At 37.5% G+C, this 20,445-nt stretch overlaps 1 protein-coding gene across 10 annotated transcripts in view; it reads left to right on the top strand.

The window, feature by feature from the left end:
- Positions 1–20,170, top strand: part of LOC120790467 (epidermal growth factor receptor substrate 15-like 1) — an 82,652-nt gene extending 62,482 nt beyond the window's left edge. For 7 of the 10 annotated variants that reach the window (XM_040127996.1, XM_040127994.1, XM_040128000.1 and 4 more), the window contains 2 exons: positions 7,919–8,127; positions 14,269–20,170. In XM_040127996.1, coding sequence (XP_039983930.1) covers positions 7,919–8,127; positions 14,269–14,415 — 356 coding nt within the window. In that variant the 3' untranslated portion in view covers positions 14,416–20,170. Of the gene's footprint in view, positions 1–7,918; positions 11,351–14,268 lie in introns of those variants that run through there. The other 3 variants (XM_040128001.1, XM_040128003.1, XM_040128002.1) reach the window with 3 other exon arrangements.
- The last annotated feature ends 275 nt before the right edge of the window (positions 20,171–20,445 follow it).

Raw genomic sequence — 20,445 nt, 5'->3', positions numbered from 1 at the left:
TATTGCTAAGACCTTAGTAATAGGGGCACTATCAGAACCTTATAACAGCTTTAGTCGTTGAATGCTAACAAAATAATTGTTGTCTTTGTTAAAATAATGACATATTCTACCTTGACTGTCCAGTTTTGCACTGTCCATTATAATAATGGATAACTATTTAGCTTAGGAATTGCCCAAAAAACTCGTCTTTTTTTTTTTCAGAAAGACTGTGTTTGTGTGTGTTTATGTGTGTGTGTGTGTGTGTGTGTGTGTGTGTGTGTGTGTGTGTGTGTGTGTGTGTGTGTGTGTGTATATATATATAATATACACGTGTGTATATATATACACGTGTGTGTGTGTGTATATATATATATATATATATATATATATAGGCAAAGAAAAACTCCTTCACAATATTTAGCCTTGTCAAGAACACTCTCTGAGGTAGGCGTATCACTGTCAAAGTCTACAATCAATAGATGCCTTCATGAATGTAAATACAGAGGGTTTACCAAAAGATGCAAACCACTGGTATCACCCAAGAACAGAAAGTCCAGATTGGACTTTGCCAGAAACCCTCTAAAAAAGCCTGCATGGTTCTAGAACAAGATTTTTTGGACACATGACACCAAGAGTAACTTCTACAAGAATGTTGGGATGAGAAAAGTATGGAGAAGTAAGGGAATGGCTCATGATCCATAGTAAATAGACTGCACTTATATAGCGCATTTCTCTCTCAAAGCACTTTACGCTACTGCCACATTCGCTCATTCACACGCAAATTCATACAGCTCTCTATTCTATACATACAGCGCTTTCTACACACACACACACACACTCACACACTGTTGATACATCGGGGGCAATAGGGGGTTCTTTATCTTGCCCAGGGACACTTTGACATGCGGACTGCAGGAGCCGGGGATCGAAGATGTTGGAGGCAGTGTTATGGCATGGGCATGTATGGCAGCCTATGGAACTAGGTCACTGCTGTTAATTGATGATGTGACTGTCGATAGAATTAGTAGGATGAATTATGAAGTGCATAAGGCTGTACTATCTGCTCAGATTCAGCCAAATACAAATGCTAGGATGGTGCTTCACAGTACAGAAGCACAGATGGATAATGACCCAAAACATACTGCGAATGCAACCCAAAAGCTTCTCAAGGCAAAGAAATTGAATATTCTTCAGTGCCCAAGTCAGTTACTTGTCCTCAACCCAACTGAGCATGCTTTTCACTTGCTGAGGTCAAAAATGAGGGCAGAAAGACCCACAAACAAGCAGCAACTGAAGGCAGCTACAGTAAAGGCCTGGCAAAGCATCTCAAGGGAGGAAACTCAGCATTTGGTGATCTACATGGGTTCCAGACTTTTAGGCAGTCATTGACTGCAAAGGAATTTCATCCAAGTATTAAAAATAATCCTTATATTTATAATCATGTTCGTTTGTTCTATTACTTTTGAGCCTCTGAAAATGATGGACTATGTATAAAAATGGCTAAAATTCCTAAAAGGTTAATGCAATATTTTTTTAAACCTTTTGAATTGAAGCTGAAAGTCTACACTTCAATCACATCTTGATTTGTTCGTTTCAAATCCACTGTGGTGGTGAACAGAGGCAAAATTACGAAAAATATGTGCGTGCATTGATAGTGGACTTCTTGAAACAAGTACAATAAGTGTACAGAATATGATAGATGTGGTATGAGACGAGTTCATAGTTATTATCTATTGTCTTTAGTCCAAGAATAGCCCCCATTTCTTCCAGAACAGGTCTTGGCGTCCCAAAAGTCTGAATTAAACTTGCTCATAACTTGCTATGTTGGACATGAGTTTGATCCAGTACTAAAATGATGACTGTGTGACCGGTTTCCATCGTCTCACAATAATTCTTTATCCTGTTAGCATGGCCAGTCATCACAACAGTTTATTGTAACCACACATCTGCAGGTTTTTAAGCATTGTGTTTACCTTAAGTTTTTAAGTTTGAAGATTGTCCTGATTCTTAAAATGATCAAAGCCATCTACTTCTACTTAATAGATGTCTAGGATATTTGTTTGACAACCACTTCTCACATTTGTTTCTTTGCAGCTCTCATAAGTAGATACGGTATCTCACTATGAAAAGACCAGTTACCTTGACACTAGTTTAATAATCTAATGCAAAGGACAAGACTATTGAAAGAACTGAATAAAAGAGAACATATTATGACTATTCTAAATTTGCAACTTTTATGTTGTGTGTAGCTATAAGCAGTGTTGAAATGTGCACATGTTTTCTTTTCTGTAACTAGACAATCTTTTTTCCTCTAGAAAAGCACAGTCTCAAACTCTGCTGTATGTCAACAGGAAAGAATGTCATTGTGGGTACAGAGAAGATAAAAGCCGTTTCGTGTTTGCCAAGCCACTGTTATCACACACTCTATACCTTATGTTGATTCTAAATTCAAACACTTAACCTGCAGTGACAAGGAGGGATGTGCACAGTAACATGTCATATGGAAGTTTATTATTAAAGCTCCAGTCATACTGACAATAGTGAATTTCGTCAGTTGTTTTGAAGTTTGCATTTCTCACTCATATTGTATTCCGATACAGTACCGGCTTTAATTCACTTTCACATCAATGGATTTTCTTCCCAAATAATCTTTAAAATGTGATGATTAGTCTTACATTCAGTAGTCTCTCTCTCTCTCTCACAAATTAGCTAAGGTCTGCTAGGTTTGTATAAAAAATCGCTACATTTGTTGCTAGGTGATCTTGTTAAGAAAAGTCGCTAAAGGGGTGTGAAAAATCAGTAAATCTAGTGACAAAGGCGCTAAATTGGCAACAGTGGCTGTAAACGACCTCCTGATGGCGCATTAGAAACTTTTTCGCACCAGTTCATTTTGAAAGAGCAGCAACCGATGGGGGAACTCCAACACTCAGCCGGCCGATAAATGGTTTAACCTCAACACTCAGTCAGTCATGGACATGCACATTTATAGAGCTGGCCCCACTGTTGCGGACTAGCCAATAAATGACATATAGTTTTAGATATCATGTGCCCTGTGCTGTCATGTATTTCAACTGTTGTTCACTGCCACATCAGCTGTCACACAGAGTGCATGTAATTCTGACATCTTTTCCCATGGATTACTGTAAGGTCCTGATCAGATGACAGAATTTTTTTGTCTTTCACAATGGTGAACTATAATAGATTAGGCAATCGTGGTGCCATAAATTCTTGCCGCATCTTGGTCGGGAGACTCTGACCAAACATCGTTGGGGATGAGGGTCAAGAAATTGTAAACATGCTGTCAAGCTCTGTCGTCCTGTTGCTCTCTGTGAAGGAATACATCGTAGGAGATGTCACACTGAGCAAGAAAATATAAAAATTTTTGACATGATAGACTTTTAATTGGGATGTTGCGGGGCATCCTAGACGCCACATTGCTGTCTTTTGATTATGTTGCACTACAAGGCGTTGTTCAACATGATCGTTGTTCCTGATAAATATTTGGGCCTGACACTGGAAATTTGTCGACCACAACAACATGTCACAATAGGACTGAACTTGTGTAGCCTGATCGCATCTTAAATGAAGTTTGAGTTTCTATAGGTGGCTTTTTTCCCCCATGTTTCAGGTACTGTGGCTAACACTGCTAATGCCAAATACACAGCTCTTGCTCTGTTTATCCACAACAAGCTAAAAACATAAAAGACAGCCCTTCTTGTGCAACAGAGCATATTTCTGAGGAAAGACCTACCAGTTCAGATCAGCAGATATCAAAGCCTTCGTGAACTGGAAGTAGGTGAAATTGCTTTTTTGTTATAACAATCAAAACAGAAATCTACTCAGAGGGAAGGTTGGACTCTTACTTTTTAGTTCAAAATGAAAAGGTTTCCATTCCCCAGATTTTAGATTCATGAAGAATTTGGTGGAAATTAAGACTAATACATTTTATATAAGGCCTGAAATAATCTTAGGTGTCTGCAAGGTTTTGTATTGTGATTATGATTATTAATTGTGTGCATGTGTGCACATTTGTGGTTTGTGTCCGTAGGCTGGATACAGGACACATTTGTTTGTTCTGATATGTAGGTGGTGTTTTTTTCTGTCATATTGCTCTATACATGCTACTAATTGCTTTATGCCTTTTAATAAGTCAAACTGAGATTACTTGTGATGAAATGTGCTGTATAAATAAAATTTCCCAGCCCTGACTAATGTGCAGACATTTGCAAAGGACCCTGCCGACCTATTTTACCTAAAGTTAAGGGGTAGTGTCAAATTAACTTAACTTATTCACTCCAAGAAAAACACAAAATAAATTGTATTGAGTAATTAACCGTGTGCTTTTGCGGTTTTCATTATAGCTCTGTCAGGTGTTCATCTAACCCCAGTGATACCACATAGTGTGTCTCTCCTTGCTAAACTTGTGTTTGTTTGAATCTCAGGAGCACAGAAACATGACACGTAGTTTAGATTATAGAGTTGTACACAACAGTGATGTATTCATTACTGGTCGACATATCCAAACATAACAGCATTTATGTTACAAAGAAAGATTCTGTCCATCACCAACATTTTGTCCTACTCCATACTGCAGCTTAGTTGTATACAGTATGTACAATATAGTAATTGTATGCATTTTCGCAGTTCCTATACCAAAAATCAGTGTAATTTATTGTTTGTTACTAAGAAGAAATGATGCAGTCCGTATGCTGATGTCTGACTGCAACTCTGGAATGTCACTGCTAATTACACTTCATAAAAAGAAAGCAAAATACATTTCTCAAGATGTGATGCCCGTTTTTCATTTTTTCCTGGCGCTGTTTGACTGTATTTTCTGATTTATTTAAACTTTTTGCAATTGTTAGCAGTACCTCCATTCTCTTAATGTTTATATTGTGGAACAATAGTGTAAATCTACAGTACACTCAAAAATGAATTTTGAACACACTACACTCAAATCCAGCCTAAAATTAGATTAATAGTGGAATAGAATTTGAACACAGCTCAAGAAACACCCCTTCTTTTTCACTTTAGTGGCCACATTAATGACAGATATAATTAATAGATCATTAAAAGATATTAGAAACATTGGATTGAATGCTTTAAATTTTGGTAATTCCAGAAGTTCTTAATGAACGGATGTCATGATCAGAAGGGACGTGTCTGGCAAAAAGCACAACACTCCCTTCTTCTGATATTTTTTTCATAGTGTGACCTACAGTTGCCCAGAAACCCTTTCTCTGTGCTTTTGCCTCAACTGTGGCTTCACTTGCTACTGTTACAATTACTCACACGTTGCTGACTCAGTGGTTGTAGAATGGAAATAGAGAAAAGTCTGTTACAGTTGTGATGCCAGTCTTTTCATTTGTTCAACAAGAACAATCAGACTCCAGCAGCTGTGAGTCTGGCTCATCTCCACTGTTCACTCTGCAGTGACACCCAGGCCTAAGCTTCACATTAGTTCTCTTACGATTTTTCTATAGATTTTGTTTTATGATTGTTCACAAACTGCTGCTCTGATGTTTGTGTGTAGGCACATGTGAAGGTGATGTTGTAAGAGCGATGATGTGTGGTTTGCTTGGCCTGTTGTTTGCAGACACACCCTAACTTGCTTCCTCTCTCTTCCCTTAATGTGTGTATGTTTACGAGGGTGAGTGGTTCAGAGAAGGTCAGGCTGCAGGCTGTGTGCAGTTGGCAATGCCAGCACTGCTACCAATGCAACAATTGTCTTCCTCTTCATATATTCAGTTTAGTGTCATTAGGGTCTTTGTGTCTTTATGCATGCATGCTCTGTCACTTTCTCGTATCCCCTAATGAGGTGTGAATGGGGCAAGGGCGCAGTGGCAGCACTACGAATAAACTGTCATAATTGAGGACACATAGCTGTAACTGCACTGTTTTCAGTAGATTAAATACTGCATGCTGTGGTAGACATTAAATTTAGATGCCACAAATGTAGTGGATTATTTTAAAACAGGGTGGAGCTCATGATTGTGGTTTCTCAAGTGTGAATGTGTGTGTGTGCAGTTTACTGAAAGAGGAAAAAACTGATTCTCAGTCCTGCAGTTTTGCTCAGCGTGGAGTGTGAAGTGAACTGCTCACCCCAATCAGCCAGGTTATCTGGGTAATAAGACTAAATGCGTATGTGTATGTTGTATGAAAACGATCTGGCTGGTCCTGTGGTTTAACACCTACACAAGCAACATAATGTGCTCTTAATGTTCCCACGATCCTCTGCCAGGCCCCACTTCAGTTCCCTGTTAATAACCGTAACTGCCGTTACTAGGATTATTGTTGTTACATTTTTGCTCACGTATAGATCCACCCATGGTTTTACAGCATCACTGAGTCTGATAAACAGGTATTTTTTAAATGAAGATTGAATTTTATATTTATTTTCAGTATAGTACTGAACTGTATAGTCTATAGGGATAGCAGTATTTTATAGTATCTGCAATTCTTCTGTCAAACTGACTGAATTCAAGGCCTCTATAAGAGAGTCTTAAATACAGTTTAAGAGGTCTTGATATGCTTAAAATAGTAAGGGTGACAAAAATAGCTAGTAAATGGACCTTAATCTGAGATTATTTGTCACACATACCAAACTCAAGAATAAACTTTCATAATTAAGATTTAAAATTTCTTTCTTTCTTTCTCTCTCTCTTTTCCATCTTTAACCCTTTCTTTCTGTAAACTGAATGTCTTTGTTTTATTAACTGTTGGTCAAACAAAATAAGACATTTGAAGATGTCACTTGGGGTATGATTAATTGGGATGTTCATTTGATATTTTACAGGATCAAGCAATCAAGAAAATAATTTGACAGCATATGTGGGATAACAGCTAGGTTATGTAAAATAAATACATAAATAAATAAAAGGCTTTGTAAAATTTCATATTTAGACTCCTTGTAAATAAAGTGGTAATATTACCTTGAGTTGTGTAAACTACTATTCTTAAGATAATGGATGAACGTTCTTGCTCATACTGTTTCTCTAGTTTTCCAGTATTTATTACAGGTTTCTTTTGGGCAGTTATTTGTTATAAATAAATTACATTACATTAAATTAAATAGCATTGATAAATCTATGTGGACTATTACCATGAATCTGAATGGATATGGTGTATGGAATTGAGCAACATTGGTCTGTTTGTGTAGTTGGTAAATTGGTGAACCAACAGTTGGTAATGTGGGCAGAATACCAACCAACTGATTTAAGAGGAAACTGTTGAGAATGGTTCCGTGGGTTATAGGGTATCACTTTTGGTTGTGGTCCATTGGGTGTTGTCTTTCTCTATGTGTTTTTTCCTATACCAGCTGTTTTTATGTATTTCCTTTCTCAGGAGAGTGTAGAACTGCTGGTGATAACTTAAAGAGCCACTTAATATGAATTGTTTTGGTGCCCCACATGTGGAGGTGAAACTTGTGTGGCTTTCAAAAGCTGGAAGGTATCTTTGGTGACACCGGAGGTGAAGCAGGGCGTAGGCAGAACTATGAGAACCAGAGAATTTAATGCTTGTGTGTTTTAATTCAGAACAGATCAGATCAGATCAGATCCTGTGGTATCAACATTATAACCTAAGTTCACTAATGTGAGAATTATTCATGGGAGCTGCAGTGATGAGTCATAGTATTTCTCAGCTATCAGTGAACACATGCACTCTATTTACATCCTCCTCTGGGGATACGTGAGAGCTTATCACAGAGCCTGTGACATGTCTGTTTTTGTTTTGTTTTTTTTGTTTTTTTCTTTGGAACTTTCCAGTCAGTTCAAATTCCAGTCAAATTGCTGTCACATCAGTGCCATGAATAGGTTGTTTGTACTACATTTTAGTCAGAAGGCATTATTGGGATGGTGAAAAAAACAGAGAAACTTATGAAATATATAAAAAGTGTTTTCTCTCTGTTGATATTTACCTCCCTCTGTTATGTCTTCAGGTAAGAGCACACCAGTGAGCATGTCCGGCATGGCTGACCCTTCCAAACCATGTGACCCCTTCCAGCCATTCGGCAGCGAAGCCATTGATCCGTTTCAAAGTAAAAAGGGCCTGGGAGACCCGTTCAGCGGCAAAGACCCTTTTGCCCCATCCTCATCATCAAGTAAAGCCCCTAAAGACTCTACCTCGGGTTTTGCAGACTTCAGTTCTGTAAGTTGAGATTGGTGATACTGTTTAACCAGGCCACACAGCTCACTCAGTCACTAGATTTAAGCAACAGTGATATTAATTTAGCACACTACAAAGTGCTGTCGAGGCATAGGATGTAGCAGAGCTCTATGAGGGTAGTAGAAATGCATTATACTCAAGTGTAATCAGTGTATCTCAGTCGTTGCTGTATGTCTGAAAACAAGATATTGCACCAAGATATTTTTGGGATTGAATCTTGAATTACCGATATTAATACAGTGACCTCATTTCCAGCTGGTATTTAACATATGATCTGTATATGATAGCCTATCTGGTTCAGTTAAAAAAGCATGTTTGTTCTTGGTTGACAAGTACAACAGTTCAACCTTCTTCATTTATATATTGAGATCCAATAACAATGTGGCCAGAATATAGATAACAAGAATTCTACCAAATGTGAATGTAAGGGCCAGTGATCAAACATCATTATCCAGATTAGGGCTGCAATTAACAATAGTTCACATTATCATTTAAACTAAAGAATATTTTCTTGATTAATCGTGTAGTCTATAAAATGTCCATCAGGGTTTCCCACAGCTCATGATGACATCTTAAAAACTCTTGTTTTGTTTGACGAACAGTGCAAAATGGAAAGATACTCACTATATTATCATGGAAGATTAAAACTACAAGAAAATATTAACATTTGAGAGGCTGGAATCCATTTTTTGCCTTAAAAACACTTTTAACAATGAATTGATCATCAAAATAGTTTAAATTAAAAAAAAATAAAAAAGTCCAGATTGTGTTTTCAGATACAGATAGCATGTTAATACCAGGTGGAAATGGGATCATTGCGATTGGCTGATGATTGATGTGGTACTTTAACAGAAGCATATGATGTAAAAGCTGATACCAAGTATAAATAGTTAAAGAGGCAATATAACCCGGTTACTAGATCCTGTCCAGACAACATATGAAAAATACTTCAGTTTTTGTCCAATGAGGGCTGGGTAATTACGTAATAATACTGAATACTGAGTGTTAATCAAATCATATTATGATTTTTTTTTAATCATTTTACAGAATTCAGTTGTCTAAATTAATGATTACAAACAAATTCTGATTAGAAACTAAAAAAAAATACTCAATGGGGTTTTTGCTGTCCATGGATGCAGTGTTTTGTAACAGATAAGAGTGCGAGACAGTTCATTGGATTATTTATTTTAATAAATTATTTTTATCAATATCAGAAAAAATATTCTTTTAATATAATTAATGCTGTAATAATGATTTCAACAATATCAACCAGCCCTATGTCCAATTTAGTAAGCTGTATCCAATTCAAAATACATAACACACCAGAAATTAATATGTCATCTGTCACTGTAATGTTGAAGATAGTATAACAGAACACAGTAAGCTTACAATAAAAATCTAAGTAGTTAACAAAGCAGGACAGCACACAACTAAGGCAGCCTGTTCACTCCCTGCTTTAGCTTCTCTGTTGCAGCTTACTATTCTTTTCTCCATGTTAACAAACTTCTCTATTTGTTAATAACACTTTGCTGTTTCACATTCTACAATACCCCATCAAAGCTCAGACACAGGGAATTCTTATAACAACTGGTCATATGCTATATGACAACATAGCACATGACATAACATTGAGTAGTAAAGCAGTTGTTTAAAACTTAGGAAATAAGGTTCTGGTTCACTTTCTTTGCAGGTGTTAGATGTTCAGATAGATATTAATCTCTTGTTTGTGTTAAGTACAAAACTGTAGTCAGGATGTGGTTAGCCTAGCTTAGCATAAAGACTGAGAACAGGAGGAAATAGCTAGCCTGATACTGTCCAAAGTTTAAAAAAACACCTACCTGGATTGATACACTGGTTCATTAAGAAAAAGTTCCAGCTCGTAAAACCACAAATTTTCATATTTTTTCTTGTTTACGAATGAAACAATTTAGATATAAAGTGTTAATTAGTGTTGGTGCTGTAGATCTGTTTTTCAACTTTGAAAAGAGCCAGGCTAGCTGTCACCCCCTTCAAGTCTTTATAATAAGCTAAGCTAACCATGTCCTGACTTTCAGAAAGAAAGTGAATAAGTGTATTTTGCAAAATGCTGGAATATTCCTTTAAACGTGTATTCAGCACTGGTGACTTTCAACTGCAGGAAAACTGTCCCCCATTGTTGTGACAACAATAACAGATATATCTAAAGGGCAGCCAAAACAAGTAAAAAGAAATTACAGGACAACTGTTTATGTAGTTTATAAAACCGTATCCATGTAATACACTGGCCCATTTTAACTGCACCAGAAAATCAAAGAGATACTATGACTAGTTATGAGAGGGAACCTAGATCCACCATTACCCCATTCTCCACTGTGACAAAACATTTGAACCTACTTTAGATATTGCAGTTTCGCTCTAAAGCTCTGTAGGTTTCAAAGCAGGGCAGAGCTGTATTGTGACTGTAATCTTCTTCTTATAGATCAGGAAAGGGTGTCAGCCCATTTTGTGGTTTATTTGTTTTGGTAGGAAGAATCGTGTATGTTTATCAGGGTTTCCCCAGACTAACACAGAGGCTGAGGGCTAATATCAGAAGTGTGTTGGCATGGTGCTCACAGTCTGGACTAGTAAGGTCTTTGAGAGTGCGCAAATGGAAATGAATAAAAACCTGCTGAAACCATAAGCAAATAAGTCCGGGAACTCTCACAAATCCTTCAGATGATGACAAAATACTGTGAATTTCGCTTTCTGTCACTGTGCATTAGTCAGGCAGATAATCATTTTTTTGGGTGTGAGGCTACTAGTCAGCTCTAACATGAAACACAGCAGTATCACTACTCAACTCTCAGCTCTTGAGTTTGTCTCCCCTGCTTTAACGTGTGTGTGTGTGTGTGTGTGTGTGTGTGTGTATGTGTGTATGTGTGTATGTGTATGTGTATGTGTGTTACTAAGTTCACCCTTAGCCTTGCTGGTAGTAGTTTTTCAGTACTTTATATCTGCTGCCGTTTGTTATGTTATGTTACCGTACTTTTGCTTTTTGTCACCACTCTGAAGCATCCTTCCACATGTCCTTATTCTGCAACCTAACGCAACTCTGCTTCACCGTCTGCTTTGTATGGGACCTCAGATACAAACTGACTGCTTTACTGGGTGTAAATAGAATCATTATTCATGAAAATAAATTAGCTTGACTATGAACATATGTCTCCATTAAAGAAAATCACAAAGATTCCCTATCATTCAGTTCATGTATGATCTCTTTACTATATAGGGTAAAGTTAAATATTTGCATATAACTATTGGCTGGAACAACAGGCTTTTGGAGACAGTCTTTGAACTATGAAACATTTAAACATTTAGCATGTTTCTTGCAGCTTTTGCTATTTTTTATTAAATAATATATTTATTAAATCATACTTTAATTTGTTCTTTTCAACTGTTCCACCAATGCTGATAAATGTAAAGATGCATTCAGACAGCAAGCGGTTTCCACTGAAACCTCCATTGTTTTCAAAGTAAACCCAGTGACAAATGTGCAGCTGAGGTCGTGGCAGTGGCAGGGAGAGGGAGGGCAGCTGCTGTGATTGTGAATGCGAACATCTCTGTGCCAATGCCATTGGCGTGTGTGATAGTTCAACTTTTTCAACTTGCCACAGTGGCTCGCTGTGTGAACATGGCATAACAGAAACTACAGCGAGGGAAATGATACAAGAGCTGCTTTTTTTCAGGTTTTCCAAGTTATCACAATAACACAACTCTTCACCAGCAGAGAACAGACAGATCAATGAAGAGAAACTGAACTAGAGCAACATCAGCTTCAGTGTCTGATTATATGATCTGAGATGATAAATAGTATTTATAATACTAGTTAGAAAACTTGCTACGTTCGTTAATTGTGTCATATTGCTCACCACTTACCATATTTTAGGATACAACCTGTTGTGTTTAGCTGCATGGTGAGACTGTACTGGATGGATAGTGGATGGCAGCAGCCTGTGTTGTAGAGGCTGGTAGGCTCGCATTTAGCCGGGAGCCATGGTGGTGGCCTTGTGCCCCGTTGTCACTGATTTGAAATAGAGAACATTGATGTTGCAGCGACAACCACTCCCTGTCTGAAAGCACCTTTAGTCTTCTCCAACAAATCCATCTTATACCAGCCTTGTCTATAAACATAAAATTATTCCTTTTAAACTTGTGGCCTTCAACAGTCTGAATACACTGGGTACGTGGTATTTAAAGTGATAATTGAAGGGCTTTAAAATAAAAATATTCCTTCCTACTGGGCTTACAATGGAAGTGATGGGGGACAAAATCCAAAACAGACTTGATTTTAATTTACTCTTTAAAATTCTTTAACTTACTGGAATTAAAGAGAATGTAGCTTTTTTGGCACTTTCAAATTTAGATTTAGGCTTTGTCTCAGGTGGAGAGGTTTTTAAATAAGAATTGGACTGTATGATACTCTAGGAATAACAGACTGTAAGGACTCCTACTTGTCCCAGCTAGGATAGTTCCAGTCTAGTTTTTTATTTGTCCATGCCTTATTTTCCCAGTATAACAGTTGATTTTTTTCAAACTTCTGTTCATCCAATTTGCTACTGAAGTAGCCCAACTTAACAGTCAAATATTAAGCCCACTGTATGTTATTTATCTTTAAATACTTACGATGAAGCAGCAATTTCACTAAATCTTATCTAGTCTAAGGATTAGATAGGATTTCTCATTTGTGCATACACTCTTGATTTATACCGCTACTTGATAGTATCATCCACTCCCATCACAATGGCTTTACCCATCTTTCACTCTTGTTGTAGAAGTCATGTTCAGCTGCTTTCCTTTGGTTCTCTGTGTTGTTTGTGTCTGCTTGAAGGGATCCACTGCCAGTTCTGTTTCACCTGTCCATTTGTCTCACCTGTGGCCCTTATTGGCAACAGGTGTATACTTCAACTTCAGTAGCTTGTTGTTATTGTAAGAATTCATGATTTACTTTAATGACCACTAACTAGCCTGTCGTTTCAAGCAAGTAGAATCACTTGCTCTCAGTATAAAGCACTAAAAAGTAGCTAAAGACAATGGTAAAGACAGTGTCTGTAAGAGGACTGAAAAGAACTCTGCATCTTATCCCTTTATGGTGTATGTGTGGTGTGGTGTGATGTCCTGTAAACTAGCCTAGATCCACTGAATTCAGGGATTTCTGGCTTATAACTTCTCTGTTCTGTAATTCACCTCTCTGACAGGACCTGACAAAGTTAAGGTAAGAGATTGAACACACAATGAAATTCACATAAAATGACAATTTGGTAATATTGTCAAAATAATTTTAGTTAATGTCTGTAAAGGCATTTCAGATGTATGTTGAAGCATTTGTTTTGATAGATCTTACATCATGTGTTGGTGAAAAAGGAAATGACGTTCACTTTGTGGATTACAAAAATGTCCTACTTATGAGCAAGATCGTTTGTAACTAAAAAGAAACTCAATTTCTAACATGAATGAAGGAAGAATGTTGCATTTGTTTTACAGGATTATGTCTCACTTCCCTGCTTTTCCAGGTGAAAATATCAGTGACAGTGATATTGCTTTTAACTTTTGTTTTTACTGACCTTAAGGTCAATACGAATAACAATATTTGACCACGTATTCTACCTTAAGGAATCTTACAATGGACTATTTTTGTTAAATCTTTCTGGGAGGCATTAATTCAGCTATATGTTTATTACTTAACTATATGAGATAATATTTAATGGTGATGTTGTGCTTGAGTGCATTATACTGAAATGTGTTTCTAATATTCTACCTAATAAAGTGGCTGCTCAGTGCATACGCTGATAGAATTTGATATATCTGAACTGATATCTGCCTATATATCAGTCTAGCTCTATAAACAGTCATTCAACTGAAAATTAAGTTGAAAAATCCAACACTTGATATTATCATTTTCCAACTCACCACTGTGCTCCATCATCGTTACTGTTGCGGTAAGAAGAAAAGGAGGCTTTGTGCTCCTCCTCACGTTGCAGGTGACATTTTATTTGAATAAAGCCATAACAGAAATTCACGTAACAAAGACTTATGTTTAAAAATCCAAAGAAGACATCACTTGCAATGGTACAGATTCCATGTCTCTCTGTCTTTCTCTCTCTCTAGTTTGGGAATGAGGCTCAGCAGTTGGAGTGGGCCAAGCGGGAAAGTGAGCGAGCAGAGCGCGAGCGGCTGAAGAGGCTGAGACAGCAGGAGCAGGAAGACCTGGAGCTGGCCATCGCCCTCAGCAAGGCTGAAATGTCCAACGCATGACCGGGAACCCCCACCACACACAAATACACACACAAATTACCTTGTATAGGAAGGCTAATGTGCAGACAAGCGTGACTGACATCTAGATGACTGACATATGCACCTTCACTATTTGCGTTTTCCCACACTCAGTGACTCAGTGAATGGAGCAGAAAGATACAGAAATAACTTCCAGGCAAGTCTGGCCACTGACTGTACATTAATAAACAGGATGACAAAATTGTGAGCTGAGAACTCATCACCACAAAACTCCTGCTGACATGAGGAGACAGAAGGAGAGGAGGAAGCAAGAGGGGCATGATGGAAACAAATGGATACACTGTGTATATGCACTATAGTGGTTATGACTATAGTGACTATAGTGACTATAGTGGCTGGACAGTAATGTGATGGATCCATTCACTGGACTGAGTTGACCATTCCTGACAGATCACCTTGACAGTTTGCATTTCAGCGTGTTGTTTTTCTTCTCCAACTTCACTCATAATCATGGAAAATGGTTAATAATGGCAGGCTAACAAAACTATTGCTATCACTGGCAAAAGAGCAGATACAGACTTTTTTTCTTCCATCGTAAAAAGCAGCAGTGAAGAAAAATAACACCACAGTTCAAACTGCCAAGGTATTTCTTAACAAGATTTTTTCCCCTGATGTATAGGTGTGACATAGAAATATCATTGGGCTACTGATATAGACTGTCAGTAAGTATTCAGTGTTGAGGTGTTTTGCTGGTAGAAAACGATACAGAATGATATGTTACATAACTATTTGTTAATACAGAGACATATACATGATATTGGATTTTCACTCCTTAGGATTGAGAATTTTCAAGTCACTTCAATGTGCTCTCCCATGTTTTTTTCTTCAGGAAATACTGTCACTAATCCAGACTCAGATGAGAAGTGAGAGGGTCGATATTAGTTGTGCTTTTTTCACTTCTGCTGCCTGGCTAACTGTTTCCCTCTGCTTTGTGCTTCAATAGGCTACACGCTATCCTGGATGTAGAGAAATGAAATTGATATTGATCTCCTGATCTGACTCTGGTTGAAATGAAGCATATTTCCCTTAATATTAAGTTTTCTTTTTAATTTTACACAACACCAGAGGGTCATTAGGGCCCGCTTTTTGCCCTGAGAACCCCTAGTGGGTCAATCTGTCCCCTGGTCCATAGCATCTGCTTTTCTCTTTCAGCTTTGAGATACTTACACAGGAGAGACACTCCCCTCATCCTGGCTCATTGACTCCTCCTGTGTGAAGAAATAACTTTTAACATTAGTCTGATATGTTCACATTTCACTCTTGTCCCATTATGGGAGGAAAGAAAAAAACAACAGCTTTTCAGCTGCTTAAAAAAAAACTGATAAATATCCATTACACTGGTTCCCTCTAATGTGACAGGTACCCGGGAAATGAAAATAAGAGTTTCAAATGTCAACATATCCTTTGGAGTGACAATAACAAATTGTACAGCTATATTTTCTTTGTCACGAGTGTGGGATTGTTCCGTGGAGAGTTTTCTGTGATGACCTCCAGTACTCTCTCTCCCGCTGTCCAGTGTATATAGATAAACAGAGCTAACTATGCCTCTTCTCAACAGCTGTACTCTGATCCTGATGCTGTGATGTCACACCACATCCAACAGATGAAAAGCAAGATGAGGGAATTATTTTTTCTACATTTGACCTGTTTTCTTTTTAGAGAGCGAGGATTTTAACACAATTTTTATGTCGTGAGCTTTTTATTATTATTATTATTATTAATATTATTTTGACATGTTTTTGTTTTGAAAGAACATCAGACTTCATGTAGTTGTTTTTTGCTGTAATTTCTATTTCAGTAATTCAGTTTAGTCACTCCAGTGCTGTACAGACCAGCAAGCTCAAGCTGCAGAATGTTTGGAAAGGTTTGGAACTTGCTGAAATCAGGTGTATTTAGGCTGGAAACTAGAAATATTTGAAAAAGTGCTATTCTGATGTGTCATAGTTTGATGTTCCATTGTGGACTTAACCACTCACCTTGTTTTTCAATGAGTTGTCTCTTTACTTGAAGCGGTGACTGATGTCTGAGTGAGACAGAATGAACTCAGTTTTGGAGTTTGATTTCATCTCGACTTTAAAACAAAACATTTTTGCTGAACTAAATGTTCAGAAGACTTTCTGTTTCCCTCAGAGCCCCTCTGTGTTAGTTTCAAATGTCGCCATGTGTTTTACATACAGTATGTGAATCTGTATTCTGTGTGTGTCCATGACCAATCATACACTTAATCAGTGTTTTGCCTCATACATGTCCTGCAGTTGGATTCTGCTCAGAGCACACATGTTCTCCTGAACAATACTTTAAGGGATGACATACTGAATTTTTGAGTCATTACCATAACTTGGTAGTCAGTGCAGTACAGTGCTGGATGTCTTCTGATGGAACTTGAACATTTCAGTTACTCTTACATTCATTCAATTTGTTACAGGAAGAATTTTGAAAAAACAAACTCCTCTCAACAACTTCCAAGGCAGAAAGGAACAGAAAAGCGATTTTGCAAAATCAAAGATAACGCAGGATTTCTTTGTTCACCAGCAGGAGTATACTCAACTCAAGTGGGCTCAGCATGCCATTGGTGGCTGAATATATAAAAATTAGACTACCATTTTAATCAATAGTCTTTCCGTAATACACAGTAGTTTCCATCCACCAGTGATGATTTGATTCTGCATTGTTTGTATTGAAACCTCTGTCGCAGTCAAATGTTTTCCTTATTCTGCACCTCCCTGATTTGTTCTTTCGCCCATAATAAGGGGAGTGTATGTTTTCCACATTAGTCCCCTAACCAATTTTATTAACACCTAATTTGCCAAAATGTATAGGTTCCATCAAATATTCATCCAGGACTGTGAGACACGATATGATGGTCCTGGATCAGGGCTAAGTGTCTGTAAAATGCTAACAAGCTGTATCTTCTGTATAACTTCACGACAAACAAAATACTTTTTAATCCTATAATTTGACAAGCACATTGTGATGAAAAATAATTTGTATCTACTAGGATAGTGTATGAACTTTGTCTTGGTTTTGGGTCACAGCAGACTCTGAAGACGACTTTGCACTGACTGGTACGACGAGATGGCCGCATGTTATTTAGTTATATTTGCTCCTGCAGTCACCACGCTGAAAAAGATGACGGTACTGAGGAGGTCTATAGCATGACTGGAATGTAGAACAACAATTTTTTCCATTGTTATTACACGTGTGGAACTGCCTGTCTGGGACAAAAACGTTATCAATGCTTGTAATGTGAATTCACGCAAATTGGACAGAAATGCTTGAGTTAAAGTTGATGTGCAGTCGCTGATTCTACCAGATGAAAATGTAAACTGCCTCTCCCTGCCATTTTTTTTGTCTTGTTTACATATCATGAATATTTACTTTGCTGTCGCTGTTACAAACTGTGTTTCTGTAGGAGTGTCCCTGGTACATAATGAGCTTCTCTCTCTAAGCTGTACACGGCTAAAACCTTCTGAAGAACTTCTACCTCTGAGTCATAAAACGCATTGGCATTTTCAAATCTTTACCATGCTCCTGTCACACTGTTGTGAAAATGATACTGTATGAGGAACTTTGCTAATATATCATTATCCCTTTTCATTCCTCATTGAAACCAAAGGGTGCGTTTTTGTTGTCTGTTTTTTTCTTCTCTCTCCAAACCGCCTCTCCTGTTTTTGTTTGGTTCCTACTCAGAACATGAATCTTAACCCAAAAAACCCCCCCCAAAAAAACAGGTCACAAATATGCAGTTAACGTTTTCTAAAGGCTCAGTTGTTAATGTAACATTAGTGTTACATTACATTATGTGCAGCTAGCTGCCAGCTAACAGGCTAGTTTGTTCCCAACTGTAAACCATTAGTTTAATATGGAATGCCATTGTAAACAAAATATTTTTCAGTTTAGTAAAGTGCCAGCAACTTTTTCACAACAATGTGACAGGCATCTTGTGCAGCAAAAATAAGAAGACTAATATTCAAAAGTGTCCATTTAAATCTGGTCTTAGTGTGTGTCTGGTCTTTTAATCACAGCCAAATGGCTCAGCTGTGTTTTGGAAGCAAACCCTTGGAAACACATGGAAACAGAAAGCTATCATGTTGAACAGATGTGTGTGTCACAGGCTGCAATGGTACCTTCTGCTCTGGGAGGAGGTTTGGGCAACTCTTGTTAATTTCTATTTCATTTTAATAGATCTGCTCCATAGTCCAACTGTGACATTCTATGGTCTTAGTTATTTCTAAATCTATCAACAGGCCCAGATGTATTATTTTCACACAGTATAAATAGCAACCTCCAGGATGCGGAGGGCTTCGCTGAAAATGTGAAAGTAGTCTTTCTCCCTTTAGTACCTCCCAGAAGCCAAATGACTAGCTGTCTTCTCTGGAGCTTCAACCAATTGTGACAGTTGATAGCTCAGGAAAAAAGCTTTTTATGTCAAACTTCAAAGTTCAAGAATTCACTGAATGCTTGAATAGAAAAGCTGTGCTCATTCCAAGAAGCTCACTGACTACCACTGCTGGGTATCATTTGGAACTTTCTGATCATTTTTGATTACAATGCACAAATGGAAATTTGTCTAAATTCTCTAAGATGAAATCAGGAAGTATTCGATCAAAGAGTTAGTCATAATAATATGAATCCAACCATATATTTCATGCCAAATTTTGGTGCTTGACAGTTTTCAACACTCGCTCCTACAGACACATTTCGATCAGTTACAAAATGTATTCATTCTTGATAGCCAGCCCTAGTGGGACCTGTGACCCTCCATCTGTTCTGCGTGTGTTTCTGCACCCCCCCCTGAACTCAGCCTGCCTGCTGTGTGCTGCTTAGATTGGTGAGTTCCATACCAGTACCATCATTGATATGTATTTCTCATCTGATACCTCCGTTGTGCAATAGATAATGTTTATTTTTATTGTTGTTTTGTATAGCCTGTGAAACCAGTCTGATGTTTTTGAGATGTAGTGTATGCTTTTAATATGTTTATTTATGCACCTGCAACCACCCGCTTCTCTATCCCGACTCTGTAGAGGAAGTCCATGTTTTGAGTTCTTTCCATTAGCTGCAGAATCTACAAGCCTTTCATTCCAAAAGGGTTTTTGTCTGAAAAAGAAAGTGGTAATACAGTGTTCAATACTCCATATTTTTAAATTAGCAGCAATGTTACTATTTAAAAAAAAAGAAGAAAGGCATTTATAAAGTGAGAGTTGAAAAATATCAAGATTTACAACTTAATAATTCCTTAGTTTTAATGTTCATTTTATTTCGCTATAGAAATGGTGGAAAATTACATTAATGTGTAAAGCCTTTGAATTCTGTCTTCACTGATATGCTGATGCTTAATAGTAAGCAGCCTTAGCTGATTTTGAAGGGACTTGTTTCATTCTTCATTCACTTTTTTTTTTCTTCTCTGGTGTGTTGGATTTCTTTTCTGCCTTCCTAAACTGTCCTTCCTCACATGAAGGTGAAATAATCTGAGCTGTCTTTATTGAAATGCATACAACGTGTATACTGTCTGTATAGTATCATGTGTATTATATTTGTCCCATACAAAGTGAAGACGGAGAAGAAAAAGTAACCTTGATAAGCAACCATTTGGAAGATTGCCTACAGTTACACTAATAGCTGAGAGAACAGATGCTGGTTTATTTTGAACAGTGATCCTCTCTACGTGGTCTGTACTGTTTACTAGAATAAACATTTCAGTTAAATGAGAATGGACTGCTGCTTGATTTGTTATTGACGACAGGCTGAAGACAATTGGACCAGTAGAGCTCAAGTCTAAAGGAGACATGAAAGATTTTGAGTTGAGTACTGCATGATAACTGTACTAGAAAGGTTGTGTGTTGCACATTTAAAAGATCAAATTGTCTCTTATTTTCATATCTAATTATCAGACAGGTTCGAAAACAGACCTCCAGTTCAGTCAAACAAACATTAGTATGATTGCCTGGACTGTCTGTCGTAAACGTCCATCACAGTTTACAGACTGGT

The sequence above is a fragment of the Xiphias gladius genome, chromosome 6 (assembly GCF_016859285.1).
Source record: "Xiphias gladius isolate SHS-SW01 ecotype Sanya breed wild chromosome 6, ASM1685928v1, whole genome shotgun sequence".
Taxonomy (NCBI): Eukaryota; Metazoa; Chordata; class Actinopteri; order Istiophoriformes; family Xiphiidae; genus Xiphias; species Xiphias gladius.
This window is presented reverse-complemented; position numbering and strand designations above follow the sequence as displayed.